The sequence below is a fragment of the Balaenoptera ricei genome, chromosome 9 (assembly GCF_028023285.1).
Source record: "Balaenoptera ricei isolate mBalRic1 chromosome 9, mBalRic1.hap2, whole genome shotgun sequence".
Classification (NCBI taxonomy): Eukaryota; Metazoa; Chordata; class Mammalia; order Artiodactyla; family Balaenopteridae; genus Balaenoptera; species Balaenoptera ricei.
The window spans coordinates 14,224,102-14,239,024 of record NC_082647.1 but is presented as its reverse complement, the minus strand read 5'-3'; the positions used below and the strand labels follow the sequence as shown (position 1 = coordinate 14,239,024).

Below are 14,923 nucleotides of genomic sequence, written 5' to 3'. Positions count from 1 at the left end.
AATAAGATTTCCTGTTTCTTCCTGAAGGGCACTAAGGGAAATGATGAGGAATGAGAGTTCAGCCGCTCATCTATACAGCCCAGCACAGGTGAGTCCTGGACAGCCTGAAGAAAGGCTCTCCCCTTAAGAAGGCACCTGTCAGGGTAGGAGCACCACCCACCCCTCTCGAGGCTGACACTTCCTTGGGAAGGACATAGGGGCCAGGGGAAGGCACTGTGAGGCCTGAGGCTTCTAGCTCTTAATCCAACCTGAGCATGGAGCCCATGCTGCTCACAAGCCGGAAGGTGCCCTGAGGAGGACGATGCCACGCAGGCCACTGCAGCCCTGAAGATGGCAAGAGCGGAGTCCTCGCTCAGCGCTGAGCGTGCAAAGCCCCTGCTCTGCTACATCTTTCCTGGTCCTTCTGTCCCCTCTCTGTTTCCCTCCCTTCTTCCAACGTTCCCCACCTCACTGTTGCATTCCCAAGTCTAGGTTTTCTAGGTTAGTCACAGAAACCAAATCAAATTGGCAAAGTACCCACATCCACATCCCCTTTCTCCCTACTTCCCTTGAAATGACAGACCACAGAGAAGAAGAAATCCAAAAGCACTGGAAAACAGAAGTACCATCAAAAGACCAGAATTACTAAAGAATTCCTAAAAATATGAAGCAGTAAGAACCAAACCAACAAAGAGAGAAAAATACATGTAGAATATGCAGAAGAGAGCCACCCCAGAAGTAGGAAGGAGCTGGGGGCTTCACAAACTCAGAGTCAGGTGTAACAAGGAGCAAGAAAGACACCCGGACAAGAGCACTGAGAGGAATCAGGACCCAGTGGAGCAAGTGCCCTATCAGTGCCTTGCTTGTGCCCAGCAACCTTGTTCTTTGTCCCATAGAACACGTGGGTGTGGATACAGGGGCTGGAGAGAGAAGCATGCGAGAAAGCCATCAAAGCCCCCGCCCTGACCTTCGAACATACGCTAGCAGCCCCCACAACCAACCAAGCAAGACTTACCGCCTCTTCCCCATTAAGCCTGGAATCAGAATCAGCATCCACCAGTAGGCACAGGGATTTGAGTACCAACATGGGCACACAACCAAGAGCCACCCAACACACGAGGAAAAATAACACAGACAGGCAGCTAACTCACACAGAAGAATCAACCCCTAAGGAAACAATTTTTGGAGAAAACAGATCAAGAGAAACAACCAGACCTAAACATAAAAGCTAAGCCTATAAACTTCTGGAAAAAAAAAAAACCATAGGAGAGACATTTTCCTGGGCCTGGAAGAGACAAAGATTTTTAGGGCACAAAAAACACAAACCATTAAAAAATATATTAAAATGGACATCAACGTAAAACATATTCTTCCAAAGATACTGTAAAAAAAAATGAACATGAAAGACAAAGACTGGGAGAATATATTTTCAATACCTATATCTGACAAAGACATGAATAAAGAATATTCAAAACTACTAGAAGTCAATAATGAGAGATCAAACAACCCAATAAAAAAATGGGCCAAACAGTCACAAAAGACCACACGTTGTATGATTCCATTTATATGAAATATCCAGGCAAACCCAGAGACATAATGTAAATGCCAGGAGCTAGGGGGAGGAAAGAATGGGTAGTGACTGCTAATGGTTATGGATTTCTTTGGAGGTGATGAAAATGTTCTAATATTGACCATGATGATGGTTGCACAACTCTGACTATATTAAAAACTATTAAATGGGTGAATTGTATACTATATGAAATATACTTAATATCTTAACAAAGCTGTTATCTGCCTGTAAAATAGGCAAAAGATTTAAACAGATACTTCACAGAAGATATACAAATGGCCAGAAGGCACATGAAAATAAATGTTAAATATCATTACTCATCAGGGAAATGCAAATGAAAGCCACAATGAGATATTACTCATTTGCTAGGATGGCTAAAATTCATAGGACTGACAATACCAAGTGCTGGCAAGGATGCAGAGCTAGCAACACGCTCACACGCTGCTGGTGGGAAGGCGAAATACAGCCGCTTTGGGAGACAGTCTGGCTGTATCTCGTAATGTTAAACACCCATTTACCATATGATCAGACATTCCACTTCTAGGTCTTTACCCAAGAGAGGAAGACATACAACCACATGAAAACTTGTACATGAATACTGATAGAGGCTTTATTTATAAAAGCCAAAAACTGGAAACCCAAATGTTCATCAACATATAAATGGATAAACAACTTGTAGTTAATCCATACAACAGGAGAATACATGCTGTATGATTACATTTATATAAAATTCTGGAAAACGCACATCTACTCTACATCAACAAAAAATAGATCAGGGATTGCCTTGGGCCAGGAAACCGGGGGGTGAGGATCGACTGTATAGGGGCATAAGGGGACTTTCTGGAATGAGAGAACTGTTCCGTATCTAGATTATAGTGATAGTTACATGGGCAAACATACTTACCAAAACTCAAAAGGTATACTTAAAATGGGTGCATTTTATTGTATGTAAATTATATCTAATAATGCTGATTTTTAAGACTATATATATATATATATATACACATACATGTATATATATATATATACACACACACATACACACACACACACACACACACATATATATATATATATATATATATATATATATATATGTATGTATGTATATATAGCACATATTCCTTGACCTAGTATTCCATTTCCAGGAATCTATCTATGGAAATACACATGTGTACTCAGACGCTCAAGGGAAAAAAAATCACTCTAATCAAATACTACACAGTTGTTTTTAAAATCCCGGTAGACATACACATACATACTAATGTAGAAAAAAATCTCAAGGACACACCATTAAATAAAAGAAGCAGGTTAAATAATGTGCATGCTCCCATCTGTTGAAAAATATGTGAAACAAATATGACCACACATCACGTGTTTACCTTCAGAGAAGGCTGAAGGAAGACTTCAGGCTTTACTCTGTATCATTTCACTCTTCTACAAAGTGAAAATATTCATGAATTGCTTGGGTAGTTTTTAAAGACTGAAAACAAAACAGGAAGTTTTGGTGGTTTTTTTTTTTTTTTTTAAGCGGAGTCACAAAATTTGAGAAGGAATCTTTCTTCAATCAAAGCCCAAGACAGCAGCAAGAACAAAGGTTTAGTGAAAATACAGTCTCACACCCACACCCACACACAAGATTTGCTACTTCTGATAAAAGAGAGAATGTGGAGAGAAACCCCAAACTTAAATAAATACTGATCCCCCAAGAGTGAACACAGGTGTTTCCTCCTGAGGGAAGGCGTTCCCAGGTTCTAAGTTATCTCTGAGACTACAACCTCCCTCCATAAGGGACACTAGACTGGGCATCCGAGTGTCTCTGCAGGTCTGTGACCTCATGCTAAGTTGACCAAGGGGCAACACTTGACACTCATTTGCTGCATGAACCAAATGGTCATGCTCTCCATCCACAGTTTGATTTTTAGAAACTCAAGTAATTCCTACCACCCTCAACTCCCCAACAAAATCACTGAAGTGCCACCAGCTCACAATTAAGATGGCCTGACCCTCTCTGGACGGCGGTGGGGAGAGGACCTCGAGGGGTGGTGTCAGAGCAGAGCTCTGGGAACCAGAAGCAGTTATCCCGCCCACAAATGGATGAAGGGGTTTCCCCTGACTCACCTTGAAAGCTACAACTCTTCCAGATATGGAACAAGCAAATCTGATCACTCTCCTCTTGGCTGGCAGTGTTTGGGGACACAGAACCTGCACCTCTTCTTTCTACAAAGAAACACTGCAAAGATGTATCACCGATGCTTCTGACATGGGGTTGGGGTAGTTCAAGGTACAAAGGAGAGAAAAAAGGATTCATTCATCCCTCTGCATGAGGCAAAAGTGGGCAAGGCAACCTCACAAAATCTTATAAAGTTCTGGATGAAAGCACCCTCAGACATACAGGTGGGTCCTCTGCTTTTTAGGGAGGAATCAGGGAGCCCAAGGTCACAGGGCTGCTTGCCAAATCCAGGACGTCATGGTTGGGGGCTAGGGGTGAGTCTTTTCTCAACTCTGGCTGTGCACCCAATTCACTAGGAGATCTGTTTAAAAACAGAAGTGCCCGGCTCTACCTCAGACTGACACAATCAGAAGCCTTCAACAGTGGAACCTGGGATACTTTTTTAATAGGGGGGAACCACTAACCAACATTTTCCTTCTGTATCTACGGATGTGATGAGCCCAGAGAGCAAGTGAAGGCTGCATTTTATAAACTAGATTTGATTGCAAAAGCAAATACTTGTCAATGAACTATTAGAATCGGGTGCCAATACCAAGAAAAAAATAACAATAAACAGAAAGCCCACAATTCAAAATGAAACCTAATTTAGGTTAATTATAAAAATTGTAGGGACTTCCCTGGTGGCGCAGTGGTTAAGAATCCGCCTGCCAATGCGGGGGACACGGGTTCGAGCTCTGGTCCAGGAAGATCCCACATGTCGCGGAGCAACAAAGCCCGTGCGCCACAACTACAGAGCCTGCGCTCTAGGGCCCGCAAGCCACAACTACTGAAGCCCGCGTGCCTAGAGCCCGGTGCTCCGCAACAAGAGAAGCCACCATAATGAGAAGCTCGCACACCGCAATGAAGACCCAACACAGCCAAAAATAAATAAAAATAAATAATTTTCAAAAAATACTGTAATATAACAAACAAGAGCGTGCAAGTGCTCTCAAAGTTTACCTTTACTAGAAGTGCTTCTATGAGCCATTACCTAATAATTACATTTCGGTGGGCCCCAACTGCCACCGTATAAGCATATAAAACTCATTAGCAAACCCTCCCTATTTTGTTATTCATCTTCCCTTGTTGTTTTATAGGCCCCTCAGACAGCCACAGGCTGCACCTTAAAACCCACACCTGTGGAGCCTTAGAGAAGGCCTCCCTCTCCCCCCAGGCGCAGGTACCCTCCCCTCCCTTTCTAACAAGGCCATAATCCAAATGACACTTTTAACAAACTATTTAAAGCAAAACCTGTTTGCTTCTAGGCTTCTTACTGTTGAAAGAAACTAACCAAAAATAATTGAAGAAAATGTAAAGAAAAAAACATATGACGAGGACAACTTTCAAATATAAAAATCAGGTAAGATTAGAGTGATAAGTTTGTTTGCTGATCATCCTGGCACTGGTATTTTAGGAAGTGTTCTATTAAAAATCCAGGATTATCACTACAGCAAACAAGTGGGGGGGGGGAGCCACGGCTCACAGTCACCAAGGTATAACCAGGGCCCAGGACAGTGGCCAGCACGTGGCCAGCACGTGGCCAGGACTCAAATTTGTTGAATGAGAAAATGGATCATCAGAATGGCCAGCCAACAGCAGATACTGTGAAAATCCAAAGGACACCAAGGCATCACAGCCTCCCTGAGGGACCGTGGTATTCACGTCCCAACCAACAGGTACTCAAGAAATGCTTATTAAATAAACAATCTCTGCTCAAAATTCCCCCATTTGCCTGTCACTAAGCCTGATATTTCTCAAAAAAAATTTTTTAACAAGTCTCCTGACAGATTCATCCATTCAACAAATGTCTCAGTGCCTACTGTGGTCGGCACCGTCTAGAGATGAGCGGTGAACAAAGTCAATCTGCAATGACGAAAAAAATCCATTCATGTCAAGAAGAGAGCTGAAATTAAAATATGCCTCATTCAAAAATAAGTAAATAAATATGCTTCATTCACTCATTCAAAAAAAAAAAAACCTAAACAGAATGCAATGCAAAGGATGGCCCCAGAGTTGTACAGCATGGCATTAACTCTGGGGTCCCTCACTGGAAAACAAGCTCTCCAGGGGGGCAGAGAGAAGACTGGATAGGGAGAAGCAGCATCTCCCATCTCTGTGCAGATGAGGCCCAGAGAGAATTCACCCACCCTCGACACCAGTCGGCATTTGTTTAGAATGTCTTGCTCGTTCACAGCTCTGATTTCAATTCATCTTCACAATCCCCACCGGCTAGGAGGGGATGGCCAACTGCATTTTACTAGAAGCAGCACAGACTTGCCCAAAGTCACACATGCCATTTAGCGGTCAGCTGGCATCCAGGAGCCCCAGCCCAGAGCCTTACCGGAAGTCCCCTGTGACCAAGAGGGAGGAGGCGGCACTCTGATGGAGGGAGAGCTCTTATTCTTGATGTCATGAGCATTTCTGTAAATGGAAGGCAGCCTGCTCACCAGCTCTGACCTCATGCCCAACTTCTCCAGTTTTACCAGGTTCTCAGAATTAGAGAAATCATGGGATCTCTTACAGCCAGTGCCAAACTTGCATTCACCCTGTGAAAAATACTGGCAGATGTGGAGTTTGACACATTGCTTTCTAAAGGAACAAGAGCCATAGGGTCCATGTCCTTTGTTGTAATGAAGGCAGATCTGTTAACAGAGAAGGAAAAACGACAGCAGCTTAGAAAGGCCTCACACAACACCACCTCCTTACTGAGCCACCTACTAGAGAAAGAGGTTCCTCCAGAGACCTAGCCAAGGCTGCGATCCCGTCGTGACACTGGTCGCACAGCTCTGAGAACATCCCTCACTCTAGATGGATGCCGCTAGCACATGCCCTTGGTAAATGGGACCGGGGAGGACAGCAGACTGCTCAGAACAAGCCCCTCCGCCGGGAAAATCCAAAGAACATCCAGCTGATCAGAGCTGCTCCCTTCACATGAGAAAACATTTTAATGTAACTCGCACAGCAAACCTTACACTACTAACAAACCTTACACGCTACCTAGCCCCTGCCCCCACTGATTCACCAACTCTCTCTAACCCAGGACCCAGTTTCTCCCAGCACTTTTTTTCTCCAATTCTAGGTCAAAGAGGCTCTGAGGCTTTAAAGTTTCTTCAAGAAAGCCAAATACAGCCCTTTCATTTCCCAAGTGCAAAATGAGACTCAGAGAAGTTAACAGGCTTGCCCTGGGTCACACAGCTGTCTAACACACCTGGCACATACAGTACCTGCTGGACTGGGTTGTTGGTAAGGTGGGGCTTGAATTTGAATCAACTGTTCCTTTTCCTCTACATTCCACGTTCTTGGAGATGGGAACTAAACCAGAGACCACCAAGGGCCCACCCACTCAACTCACAGGCATTACACTGAACAGAGGTCTACAGAACCCAGGCCCAGATCAGCAGGGGGTCCCTTCTGGAAATGGAAGCCCCGAGGGAAAAGATCAGAGGGAGCTGGGCCCTAACCTTGATCCTGCCACTTACAAGCTGTCTGACCTTGGGCAGGCCACTCACCAGCTCTGAGATTCCGTTTTTTAATCCCCCAAATGGGAATAATGCCACCTACATTGCTGGGCTATTGTGAGAATTTAATAAGAAATATACCAAGTGACTAATACAATGCCTGGAACACAGTGGGTGCTCAACTCATGGTGGCGGCCCCCAAATGGTCAACTGATAAGGGGGCCAGCCTGAGAGCAGCGGACGTGGCATGAAAGCCGCCCTGGATCCGAGCTTTTGGTCACAGCCCCCGTGTGCTGGCACTGTGTCCTGAAGCACCCCACACACCCCAGGAGACAGAGGCTGCGCATTCCAGGCCGGTCACCTGCTGATTCAGTTCTCATACCACTACCGAGGTGATCACTCCAAAATGTTAATGCCTACCCTCCCAACACAACCTCGCCCCAACTCCTGCCTGTGACGCAGGAGGCTGTATGGCTGAGCCTCCACCTTCGCATTTCTCTCTCCCCTCCCCCTAAGTCCAGGTCGTGCCGACCTACACACTGTGCCCTGACCAGGTAGGCTTCCCGATCTCTGCCTCCCTCTTCCCAGACCTTCATCCTTCACTCACCCTCCAGCACCCAGAGCAGGCACCATCTGATCCAGGGCACCTTCCCCGGTGCCCAAACTGTGCCCCCGGGACCAGAGCACCGACTCCTGCTAAAGCACCTACAACAGCACCTTGCTATCATCCGATGATATCATCCGCTACTGTCCCACCCAGTAGCTGTGCCCCCCAGAAGAGCAGAAAGGGTCTTTCACCTCCTTACCACCAGTGCCTCGTCTGTAATGGATTGTCAATATAGGTGAATTAAATCTATACTAGTTTTCAAAAGGCAAAGGAAAACACTTAACACCTGTTATGTGCCAGTCATTTGCTATGTAGCATCTTTCTCAAATGGGAGGTTTCAACTGAGTAAGAAGGAAGCACTGTCATTAAAATATATCCATCTAATCCCTGTCGCCTCATCCAAGAAGCAGTGCCAGGGCATCCCACAGAACCTGTGCTGGCCACAGAACGACCGCTCGGACCTGCCACAGAGCACAGGCAACTCGCGGCCCAGCTGCTGCCCTCTGCAGCCGCCCTCTTTACACACAGGGCGCTCCCAAGGGCTGCTCTCAGCCAGCGACCGGGCAGGTGGTTCTGGGGAGACACAGGGTGCCACCAACAGGGGCTTTGGCTCCGAACTTCTCGCTGGCTGGGCGGAAGCTTTCTGAGCACTGCACTGCAGGCGGGGTCTCTTCCTACCGGGTCCCTTTCCTGCCCCTCCTCCGGCCACAGATGTCAGAGCACCATCACCACCTGAAGGCTTCCCCACCTTCTTTGCTCCCTCCCCAGTAAATCTCTCACACTTCCAATCCCACCTTGGGGTCCGCTTCTCTTAGGACTCGAGCTAGTCCATGACCATTGCAGTGAGCTTCAAAACAAGTGGGTGGTTACTGTCTGAAATGCAGTATGAGAGTTCACATCAACCCAAGTTAGAAAACTTCCCCACAGACCTCCGGGGTCTGGCAGTACCTGCATTTTTCTAAGTCCTGCTAGACAGGGAGGGGCCAGCTGGAATCTCTCACTCGCTCCGCTCTGTGTAACAACTGGCTGCAGCCACTGGCCAAACGGGCTCCCCCAACCTCACAGAAGCCCTGCAAAGGAGGTACCAGCCCAACTGACATAGAGGGAAAGGAGGCTTCAAGAGGGAGCAAGGTTGGCACAAGATCACAGGGCTAAAATTCAGCAGAGCCGGGAACTCAGGCCAGGTCTCCCTCCAGGCAGACCCCAGCGATCACAGTGGGGCCCTTGGCCTCTCTTCCGCCATGTCTCCCTGTCTTCCCACCTCCTGGTCCCTCCCTCATCACTTACACTCAGGCCCACCCTCTCCCGGCACTCACCTCCGGCAAGAGCAAGGGGTCATTCTGTAACAAGAGCACGCAGAGCTCACTGTAGCTGAGGTGGTCCACGCCGTGAGTTTTCAGCACGCTCACGTTGTGATCGGACGTCAAGTTGTGACCGTTCCTACAGTCCTTCCTGCAAAGAAGCAGGGCTGGGGTCACAGTTGAAACGTCTCCCCAAAACCCTTATGTTGAAGTCCTAACTCCCAGTACCTCAGAAGTGACTGTACTTGCAGTCTTTCAAAAAGGTGATTAAGTTAAAATAAGGTCACTGGGGGGCCTAATCCAATCTGACCGGTGTCCTTATAAGAAAAGGGGATCAGGACACAGAGGGAAGACCATGTAAAGACACAGGGAGAAGAAGGCATCTACAAGCCAAGGTTGGTGTCAGGAGACAACAACGTGCTGCCACCTTGACCTCTGACTTCCTAGCCTCGAGAACTGTGAGAAAATAAGTTTCTGTTGTTTAAGCCACCCAGTCTGTGGTACCTTGTTACGGCAGCCCAAGCAAACTAATACAGCTGGTAAAAACAATCTTTAAGAAAATTTTTCAGGAATAGTTCCTGACATTGTTTAGAAACACCAGAGAAAACCAGCATGTCTATGCAATGAAAAATCATAGTGCTTATTTACAAAGGAAGAGATGGTGCCTTGCAAGTTCTAGGCCCAGGGCAGCACCTCTCAGCAGGTTTTTGATGAGAATGATGGGGCCATTCCCCCAGAGTCACAGCGTGCCAGTCTCTGGGCACTTACTGGCATTTAACATTGGCTGAATAAATGAGTGTGGACAGCTTATGGTTACAGGCATGTACACACACACACACACACACGCACGCACGCACGCACCACTACTGAGGCCCAGCCCTTTTTCTGCTCCCCTCCTGCATTCTTTTGATCAACAAGCCCCTCTTGAACACTCTCTGTGAGCCAGGGACTGGCACCACGCCCCAATGATCCAAAGATAAGCCTTCAAATGATCACCTGCGTCAACAGGACCCAGAAGAGTCAGGTAAATAGCATTTGCCTGACTCAAGACACTGCCATACCTATGATAAGCATCTCAAAAGAAAACTGAACCCCTGGATCTACTCCCCCAAACCTGCACCTCCCACGGGCTCCCCCATCTTAGTAAAGGGCAACTTCCCTCTTCCACTGCACAGGCTGAAAACCTTGGAGTCATCCAACCCCTCTCCTTCTCTCTAGTGGAGACACAGACATTGAGATGACTCTAAAATGCTGTGGGAAGTGCAAGGTCAGCTGTGCTCAGGATGCATCAGCGCAGAGAGGGGCACCTGAGCCTGACAGAAGTGGGGAAGCAATCAAGGGATGGTGCCTGGAAGGTATAAAACCTGAGCCAAATACTTAGGGTTGAGGAACCAGGCACGGAGAGCAGGGAAGAACATTCTAGGCAGAGGGGCTTGGTAATTACAATGATGATGATGGCTACTAAAACTCATTGGGCATTTACCACAAACCAGGGTTTGCCTAAATGTCTTGTGAGTTAACTCATACTGTCCTCAACAAGCCTATAAGGTGGGTAATACTATCCCATTCTGCAGATGAGGGAACTGAGGCTCAGATAAAAAGTAATTTGCCCAAGATCACTCAGCGGGCAAGGAGCAGAGCCAGGGTAGAGACAAGGCAGGCTTGCCTTGGAGCTGGGCTCTTAACCACTGTGCTCACTGCCCCCTAAGCACAGGATGGAATCGGGGACCTAGGACCCTCCCCAGCTGTCACCAATGAACAAAAGCAGCAGTGATGATCTACTTCTGAGACAGGTGACCCTGTGGTTGAGGAAAACAAGTAACTTCCCAGGGAAAGTATAGAATGTGCAGCTGACCACACCCACTCTCCCTTATGCAACCCAGAAACAGCCAGAGAAGGAAGGTTCAACAAACTGTCCTGTGTAAACCACAAGGAAGAGGGAAAAAAGAAGAAAACTCAGGATCTTGCAGGCCAGTAAATACCAGATTTCCAAGACAAATAAAATCTGACCCCAAATTTTGGGGATTAGCCTAATAGGGCTGCCATCTTTATTTTACCAACTACGGACATTAACAAGACCCACCAGTGATCCCCGTCATTAGGTCCCTCCATCCGCCATTTATTGTGTCTGCCTTCCTCTCCAGGTGTGCTCCTCCTTCCACCCGGAGGTGCCGCCTCTCCACCAGCCCCTGCAGCCCCAGGGCTCCACTCTCAGCCTCCACCCCGGATCCAACCCACTCCCGGTGCCGCAGCCACGGCATACACTGCCCAGCAAGTCCCAGAACTAGCATCTCAGGGCCCTGGCGATCCTCCCAAGCTTCAGACCTGGATAGCTACCCCCTGGGCACGCTTCAAAACAAAACCCTCTCCCGCTGTCTGTCAACAGTAAGAAAGGGAAGTCAGCTCTGAGTCAACATTAATAAAGAAAAATGAGTCATCGCCTCTCGGATCCTGTCACCACCCTCTCACCAACTCTCCCGAATTTCTCACACATATGTCCCTTCCTCTTAAGGGTATTTCTGGGCAGCTGCTTCCCAGGGACCACATCTCCCAGCTCCTCCTGCACCCAGGCAGAGTCACGAGACATCCTGTGGTGCAGGTGACACGGACAGAAAGATAGCTACCATTCCAGACCTGGCCCATAAAAACCTCCCACCAGCTCTCTACCTTCCATCTCCTCCACCTGCTCCTTGGAACCTGATACCCAGATGGCCTTAAGACCATGGGTTGAGGGGGGCAGAGTCTAGGTCTGCCAGCCTGGGTCCCTAAATGACTGCGTGCATCAAGGTCCATACCCCATGCTGACTATTAAACCTTACCCTTAGACCTGACGTGAGCAACAAATAATGTCTACCATGTTACGGCAGAAAGAAGAAAAGAAACTAATTTCTTCTAAATAACTGGACTAGCTTCCTAACAGGTCTGCATCACATCCTCCTCTAAATAAGCCCCCGCACCACTAAGATCTCTTCCTCAAACGCACACCTGATGGCGACTCGCCTGCCATTTGACGGGCCCCACCACCTTCAGGGTGAGGTCCAAATTCTCTAGCAGTCACCTCATTAATCCACTCCACAAATCTCACTGAGCACCTGCCGGGCGCAGAGCACAGAGCTGAGGGCCGGGAAAAGCCAGCCAGGGCCAAGACAGAGGGGCCTCTGCTCTCCGAGTTTTCAGTTCTACTGAAGGAACGCGCGGCCATGACGGGCGCTATGAGAAAAGTAAACAGAACAACGTGATGGAGAGGAAGAAAAGTGATGCCTGAGTCGAGTCCTGAACGATACACCAAGCAAACCAGGAATGGCGGTCCAGGAGAGCGGAGATCACCGGATAAGCAAAGACTGGGAGTGTCCCAGGACCAGAAGGGCATCAAGGGAGGGGACCAGGAAGGAGGGCCGGCAGGGACCAGTTCCCTGAGGGACACGGGGGGCGACGGTAAGGAGCTTGCGTTTTATTCTAAACGCAGCAGAAGCCGCTGCCGGCTTGTAAGCAAGTGAGAAAGGTTTCAGAAGAGTCCCGCGGCTGCTGGGCGGAGAGCCCGCCTCCGCGTGGGCCCTCACGGCCAGCTCTGGAGCCCGGGGCGCCCTGGAGCTCCGAGCAGAAGTCAGCCGCAGCCCCTTTCCTTCTGGAGATGCCTCCCTCTTCCCTCGGCCAGCGCTCCCCGGCCCCACCCCGGTACTGCCACCCGCAGGGCGTCCCACCCCCTGCTGGGCTCTAAGTCACTCTCCGAGAGCGCAGGGGCCCAGAGGACACCGCTCGACGCGGAGTCCGGCGCACAGTTCCGGGTATTCAGTAAACGCTCGATAAATGTTCGCTGAAGGGAATTCCGGGGAGAGGCCAGGGAACGGCCACCTCACTGTCGCCCCCGAATGTACGAAGGGCCACGAGCGGGCTGGGAGCGAAGAGGCCCTCTCCCCGCCGTCGGGCTCCGGGGCGCGGCGCCTTACCCGTCCTTCAGGAACTTGCACTTGCCGTAGAACACGAACTTGCAGAGGTGCAGCTGAGCGCAGAGCCCCACGCAGCCCGGCTTCGGGCCCTGGTACGCGCCGCACACGCGCAGCGGCGACACGGCCAGCACCACACGCTCGACGGCCGCCGCGCCGGCCCCGGCCGCCCGCTGCGCCACAGCCAAGAGCCCGCGCTCCCGCAACAGCCGCTCCAGCAGATCTTTGCTGACTCTCGGCCGCAAGCGGCGCCGCAGCTCCTCCAGCTCCAAGGCGCCCCCGGCCGCGCACAGCACCTGCGTCACCTCACGGAGGAGTGCGGTTGGCGCCATGGCCGTCGGGCCTGAGACTGAAGGGGCGCGGGCGGTTCCCGGGAGGTGGAGACGCCGGCCGGAAACGAAACCGAAAGTTCCTCAGGGCCGGGGGGGAAACAGAATCCGGCCTCGCCACGCCCCCGGCCCGCAGCTGAGGGGGGCTCGGCGCCTTCCGGCCCCAGCGCCCACAGCGGCGCTAGGCCTCACGCCCGCCCCGTCGGGACTCCGCAGCCGCTTCTTCGGCGTCCCGGGGATTCGTCGCCGGGTCCCTCAAAGTGGTGAAAGAATAAGAGTCACCACAGCCTTGGGCGCCGCGCTCGGCGTTCTCGAAGCGCCTTCGCCCGGACGAGGAGGGGTGGGGCCGCCCGGGAGCGCGCGCCGCCCCCTCAGAGTCCGGGCGTCGGGAAGTAGCTCGGCCAGCGGACCCCGCACCTTTGCCCCCGGCGCTAGGCGGAGCGGCAGGGGACGCCCCCCTGCAAACGGCCGGGCGGCGTCGCGGAAGCCAAACCCTAGACGACGCTCAGGGAAACTGGGAAGAGGAACAGGGGCCCCGCCAGGGGAAAGCAATCACGCCGAATTGGAAAACGGGCTTCAGTGTTAGCCTTCTTTTCAGTGCAGGCAGTGAATCCCTTATTTTAAACTTGAAAGGGTATATCCTTTTAAAAAGAAAAGCCGTTTCTCCCCACCCCTGCTGAGTGAAGATGGAATATTAAAGGCCATCGGGGGCACAGGGACCCTCACAAGCGTTGCTGATGGAAATGTGAAGTGTTAGAGAGAGCCCTTTGGGATAGTAATCCCGGAATAGTTATTAAAATGTTTAATGTGCGTGACCTTTGACCCAGCAGTCTCTCTTGTGAGAATCTTCTAGAAGTAAAAGGAACGATAAAGAAGTTATGTATAAAAGCTTTTGTGTGGAGGGGGAAGGGTTCTGGGAGCAACGCGGTTGATCGTTGTCCAGACTCTTAACACAGCTCGAACCAGCGTGCATTGAATCTCTGCCTATTGACCTAGAGAGACATCCACGATGTGTTGTTAAGTGAAACAAGAAAGCTGTATAAAAATGTTTAAATCGATAACAAGAAGAGAATCCCATTTGTGTGTGAATGTGGCGGGATATTTTTGAATGGGCGTCGAGAAAGCTGAGGAAGGACCCAGTGCTGTTGGCACTGACACTGGTTGGAGAGAGTATGCAGTAGGAGGTACAGGAAAAGTGGGAAAGGAAAGTTGAGGGGCGCAAGGATTGTGCGGGAAAGATACTTATAGTATTACATTAACTTAAAATGAACATAAAATTCTATTTATAGTATTCCTACGAAAGTGCAAAAATCTATTAAGTGTATGGATCAAGAGTAGATAGTAACACAGACAAATAAAAATGAATTAATTAGGGGATGGGATGAGGGACAATTTTTCTCTTGGATTTTAATTGTTCTTTTATTTTTTTAAAAAAAAATTATTTATTTTTATACAGCAGGTTCTTATTAGTTATCTATTTTATACATATTAGTGTGTATATGTCAATCCCTATCTCCCAGTTC

General features: G+C 49.3%; 1 protein-coding gene across 1 annotated transcript in view; it reads right to left on the bottom strand.

The window, feature by feature from the left end:
* The window catches only part of PARP12 (poly(ADP-ribose) polymerase family member 12), a 43,039-nt gene extending 29,224 nt beyond the window's left edge, over positions 1-13,815 (bottom strand). Inside the window, exons 1-4 of the mRNA XM_059933230.1 lie at positions 13,075-13,815; positions 9,143-9,278; positions 6,103-6,403; positions 3,671-3,769 (exon numbers count right to left, since the gene is read on the bottom strand). Of these exons, the coding sequence (XP_059789213.1) occupies positions 3,671-3,769; positions 6,103-6,403; positions 9,143-9,278; positions 13,075-13,403 (865 nt within the window). The 5' untranslated portion in view covers positions 13,404-13,815. The remainder of the gene's footprint in view (positions 1-3,670; positions 3,770-6,102; positions 6,404-9,142; positions 9,279-13,074) is intronic.
* Positions 13,816-14,923: the final 1,108 nt, after the last annotated feature.